Source organism: Penaeus japonicus, unplaced genomic scaffold (genome assembly GCF_977035675.1).
Source record: "Penaeus japonicus unplaced genomic scaffold, GWHDUDI00000001_assembly GWHDUDI00000006, whole genome shotgun sequence".
Taxonomy (NCBI): Eukaryota; Metazoa; Arthropoda; class Malacostraca; order Decapoda; family Penaeidae; genus Penaeus; species Penaeus japonicus.
In genome coordinates, this window is record NW_028234408.1 from 42143586 (window position 1) to 42148585 (window position 5000).

Below are 5000 nucleotides of genomic sequence, written 5' to 3' on the forward strand. Positions count from 1 at the left end.
AAATGATAGCGATAATATTAACAGTAATGATGATAATAGTAATGATAATAAAGAAAAAAAATATGAAAATAATACATATAAATGATATGAGTGTATATGATCACTTTTATAAACAATATTTTGACAGTTAAATTTTGTTTTGTTTTTCTAATATACATATACCATCAATAAAGAAATGCAAAAATTTATGTAACTAATTAGAATGATTATAAGCAACAGATAAAAAGATATCCAGTTAAAGAAATAAAGTAACAAACGGGAAAAAGGATTTATGAAACACTAAAAATAACAAAACAAAAGAACGCATAGATGTTTTTTTACATATAATATCTGCGCGAACTGCTAACAAAAGAACATCTGGACAGGAGAAAATGAACAGCAGAACAGAACATGAACAAGTAGGAAAATCGTAGCTCTTTACATTTTGTAAATAGAAAACCGTGCGTAAATATTGTTCGCAATATCTGGCTTAATCATGTGTTGATGACATTTATCAATTCTCCTATGTACAGGACAATTGATGTTTTAATTTCAGATGCTGGAAACAATGTACTTTGAAGAAAAGTCTGAGAAGTACATAAAACGTGAACTTTTATTTCCTTTTCTTATTTCGCCTATAATTTCGTTAAAAAACTAAATGAAGCAAAGGCAAATTACATTTTTCTGTCCTCCATATTTGTTTTCTTATACAAAACCCATAAGTAATATATATCCTTTATGAACCATTACAGACACACGGTTTCCAAACTATGTACCGTGAGATTGATCAGCTTTTGGACGGACAAAATAATACTAAGTATGGACAATAATTGGACATCCTTCCCTATTAATCCTTTTTTGGTGCATCCTAAACGCTTTTAAAAGTGTGTTATTGCTGGACGTGTTTGCGTGTATACATGTATAATATGACATCCTTAAATAACATCAACTGTGCGATAAAACTAAACTTGGCGGGTATTCTTGAATTAGAAGAAGTCATCTAAGTTTTCCCAAGAACGTGAAAAATTACCTCTTGTCATTTTTAAATTGTATGGTAAGTCATTTCTGTTGCATTTTTATGGCATATATTTCTAACCTATAGCATCTTCAGAACAAAAAAATATATATACCAAACAAATTGCACAATGTATAAAATCCATATAAAGTCACCACTTCAGCTTAAAAGAATAATGATTAAGAAAATAGTAAATTCACCCACGAAATCACACACGCACATATCCCTACGTGTGTGTGCACGGTGTATGCATGCATCATTACTTGTGCTGGTGTGTATGTTTGCTTGCGCGTTGACGAGCTCACACAATTAGCAGAATTGATAAATTCCATCGACGTCCGTGGGAAAACCTTGGTGACTCCTCACTCAGCGGTGTAATTAGGTGTCTATCATAGGGAGAGGCACCCAGGGGGCACAGATGATTATGGGGTGGGGCACTAGGTAGGTGCAGTGAGCCCATACAGTTGGCTACCAATTCATCTAGTTCTTCAAAATCAGGGGGTACCAGGGGGGTGGGGCAACCCTCTGAAAAGGGGGGGTGTCCTCCACAGTTCTCCGGGTGTGACTCCTCCCGCTTAGATCGAGAAGTTAGAGGGCGTAGGAGAGCTGTGGTTTCCTCCTGCAAGCAAACTAAAATCAAATCTATTGTTAATATTGACTCTCGACACTGTATATAGGATAAACAAAAATGGAAAACTGATGAGATTATGAAGCCGTAATAATGAAAATGGTGATGATAATAATAATAAACGCAGTCGCGGTAGTAGTAAAGAAAATAATAAACGATATGTAGTGCTTGTGAAGAAAATAATCTGCCATTGGATCGACCGTTGCCAAGAATAAAAACATCAGTCTTTAAGGATAAGAATGAATGGTTGGCTGCTGGAGACACAAACGGGGAGGTAATGAAAATCACTGTAGAAGAGATAATTACTTGAAAACGGAATGTATTAATTGTTGATTTTGAAAAATAAGAAAATCCGAAGTTAAGCTATATTATTACTGTCCTTGCGGAAACGTGCTTAGACAAAGTTACGACTGATAGAAGACACGGATAATAGTATTCTTCTGAGGAAAGTCACATACATGGAGTAGGATTCAAGGTAGGCCTAAGCAAAAGCATTCTAATGGAAAGCATAGGAATATATATACATACACACACATATATATATATATATATATATATATATATATATATATATATATAAACACAGAAGTAGACGGAAAATATGGTCTAGGTTGATCACGGCGGAAACAAATGCATGACGAACGACTGCTGGAATTTGCGAAATTCTCTAACTTGGTAGTTACAAATACACAACATTGTTCACACACCTTCAAGAATTCGATATCGTATTCTCCTACAGAGAAAAAAATAAACAAGAAATCAACCACATCATTGTATAACAAGCATTTAAAACTACCATTAGAACTAACAAGGCTATAGACGTTTTCCGCGGCACATGATGAAAATAATCATTTAACCTATGATGGCCATCCAAAATAAGGTTAAGGAAAAGTAACTGATCCAAAAATAAGAATTAACCTTGGAATGCTAAATGATCCTAGCATAGTATTTGAAATTTAGAAGGAAGTCCAATCAATTTCGTCTGACGTTACATTTGAAATTCTCGGATAATTTGAAATATTTGAGATCTGCGTCTTGAAGGAACCCCCTCCCCCCCAAAAAAAAAACAATAATAATAATAAATAAATAAATAAATAAATAATAATAATAAAAAAAATAATAATAATAAATAAATAAATAAAGCAAAAACTCGAAAGAATTAACAAAACATGAAAAGATATAAAACAACGAATGATAACATCCGTAAAGCCAACAAGGATGTTAAAGAAGAAGGGATGAATAGATAAAAGAAAAATATCGTAACTCGGCATAAGCTTTGGACAAAAACCGTTGAGATTCCAACAAAGGAACACGAGAATAGAACTTGCGTCAGAGTTGTTTTAGCATATAACTATTGTTTGAAATTCGGTGTTGACGTCCTGTACAAAATTGAGGAAAGGGAAACAAAGGTTACAGATAAGGATAATTCTGACATTTTGATGAATGAAGTATATGAAGTAAAGAATAGTTTTGAATAATGGCAAATGGATAGGAATTGTTAACATCCCTGAAGAATTTAATAAAATCGAGCGGGGAAAGCTATGAATATTGCAATGCACAAGATTTGCAACGAAGCATGAAAGGATAATGAAATGCCAAAATGGAAAAAAATGTCGATTCTTGTTATTCCAATACGAAACCGATCTTCGAAAAAAAGTAAATATAAAAGAACAAGCATAATAAGCCATCCTAGCAAGAGTATCACCACGAATAGATCAAAGCCATAAATCAAACACACCTTAACTGAAAAGAAGGCAACATTTCGAAAAAGAATCACAATGAATGAGGACTATTAATAACACGAAAACTCAAATTATAATCAAAACTTTATAGATAATAATGTGAAAAAGTGCCGGATATGGTTAAAAAAAAAATAAAAAACACAATGTCCAACAATGCACAAACAAAAAAAACTTCGACATAAATACATTTACATGATCATAACTGAAAAAAAAATCTATCATTAGATTGACAGACTTTTGACAGCACGTTCGCTATTATAAAGGGCTGTCTTTTGTCCCCAGATCATTTTCACATTTCTATAGAACAAGTAATAAACGAAACCCTTAAAGGTTGTCAAACAACAGTAAGAGTTGATAGAAAAAAATAGAAACAAGCGATTTGCGGACGATATATATCCAATTGCAGATTCAGTGGAAGAAAATATAGAAATTAATGATAATACAAAAAGTGGACAAAGCATCGCAGTAATCTGGAATGGAGGTAAGTGGCGAAAAGGAAAAAAGTGATGTAAGTTGGTAAGAATTACCAAAGTAATTAACTTCGATGGCGTATATATATATTTTTTTCTATATATATATGTATATATATACGTATATATATACATATATATATACATATATATATACATATATATGTATATATATACATATATATACGCGCGTGTATCTTTTTTTATGTGTGTATGCTTGCGTGCGTGAGGCAACCATAGAGTATCTGTCTGTATATATATGTACATAAACTGAGTAACACAGCCTTTCAGATTTCCAACGTGCTTACTCACCATCCAACAGTAAACACTTCACCGCTGGCAAAATACAAAGACAAACAATCCAACCACACGAAGCGCAAAAAAAAAAAAAAAAAAAAAAAAGCGAAGCGACACCTCTCTCTCTCTCTCTCTCTCTCTCTCTCTCTCTCTCTCTCTCTCTCTCTCTCTCTCTCTCTCTCTCTCTCTCTCTCTCTCTCTCTCTCTCTCTCTCTCTCTCTCTCTCTCTCTCTCTCTCTCTCTCTCTCTCTCTCCCTCTCCCTCTCCCTCTTCGAAGCCCTACTTTCTAAAAGAATAAAGTCCTCCTCCCCCTCCTCCCCCTCCCCCCCTTCCCCCCCCAAAAAAAAGATCCCGCTCACCTATAGCATTGGATAGAGGAACGTGCGGATCTGGTCGAAGAGGCCGTTCACGAGGGTGCTGGCGACTCTGCACTTGTACATCCCTCGGTCTTGGGTATTCACTCGTCGTACAACCAGGTCGCCGTTGGACAGGACCTGTGGGCGAGAGTGCGAGTAGAGGTTGGAGAGCCTCAGAATCTTGAATGGTGGTAATGGAGATGATGATGATGATGGTGATTACGGCGATGATGATAATAATGATGATAGTGATAAGGATAACAGCCAGGATTATTATTATGACAACGGCAGTTTATTGATTATTATGACAACGGTAATAATAATCATGATTACAGTTAACATAACAGTGATAGCGATAACGATAATATAAATAAGAACGTAAAACAACTTCTTTTACTTCTTTCGCGTTCTTATTGTGGTTGTGTTTTCTTCATCTGTGAGCACACGTTACTGTGTTTACTTTGGCTTCATATAAAATCACATACAGCATTAGCTTAGACCTTCACTTACCAG

At 34.6% G+C, this 5000-nt stretch overlaps 1 protein-coding gene across 2 annotated transcripts in view; it reads right to left on the reverse strand.

Moving 5' to 3' along the window:
* LOC122242530 (Ecdysone-inducible gene L2) overlaps positions 1 to 5000 on the reverse strand; it is a 12362-nt gene that overhangs the window by 259 nt on the left and 7103 nt on the right. Inside the window, exons 7-9 of one of the 2 annotated variants that reach the window (XM_042999825.2) lie at positions 4998 to 5000; positions 4491 to 4625; positions 1 to 1624 (exon numbers count right to left, since the gene is read on the reverse strand). The exon at positions 1 to 1624 is cut by the window's left edge and continues 259 nt beyond it; the exon at positions 4998 to 5000 is cut by the window's right edge and continues 200 nt beyond it. In XM_042999825.2, coding sequence (XP_042855759.1) covers positions 4491 to 4625; positions 4998 to 5000 — 138 coding nt within the window. In that variant the 3' untranslated portion in view covers positions 1 to 1624. The remainder of the gene's footprint in view (positions 1625 to 4490; positions 4626 to 4997) is intronic. The other variant, XM_086538060.1, reaches the window with a different exon arrangement.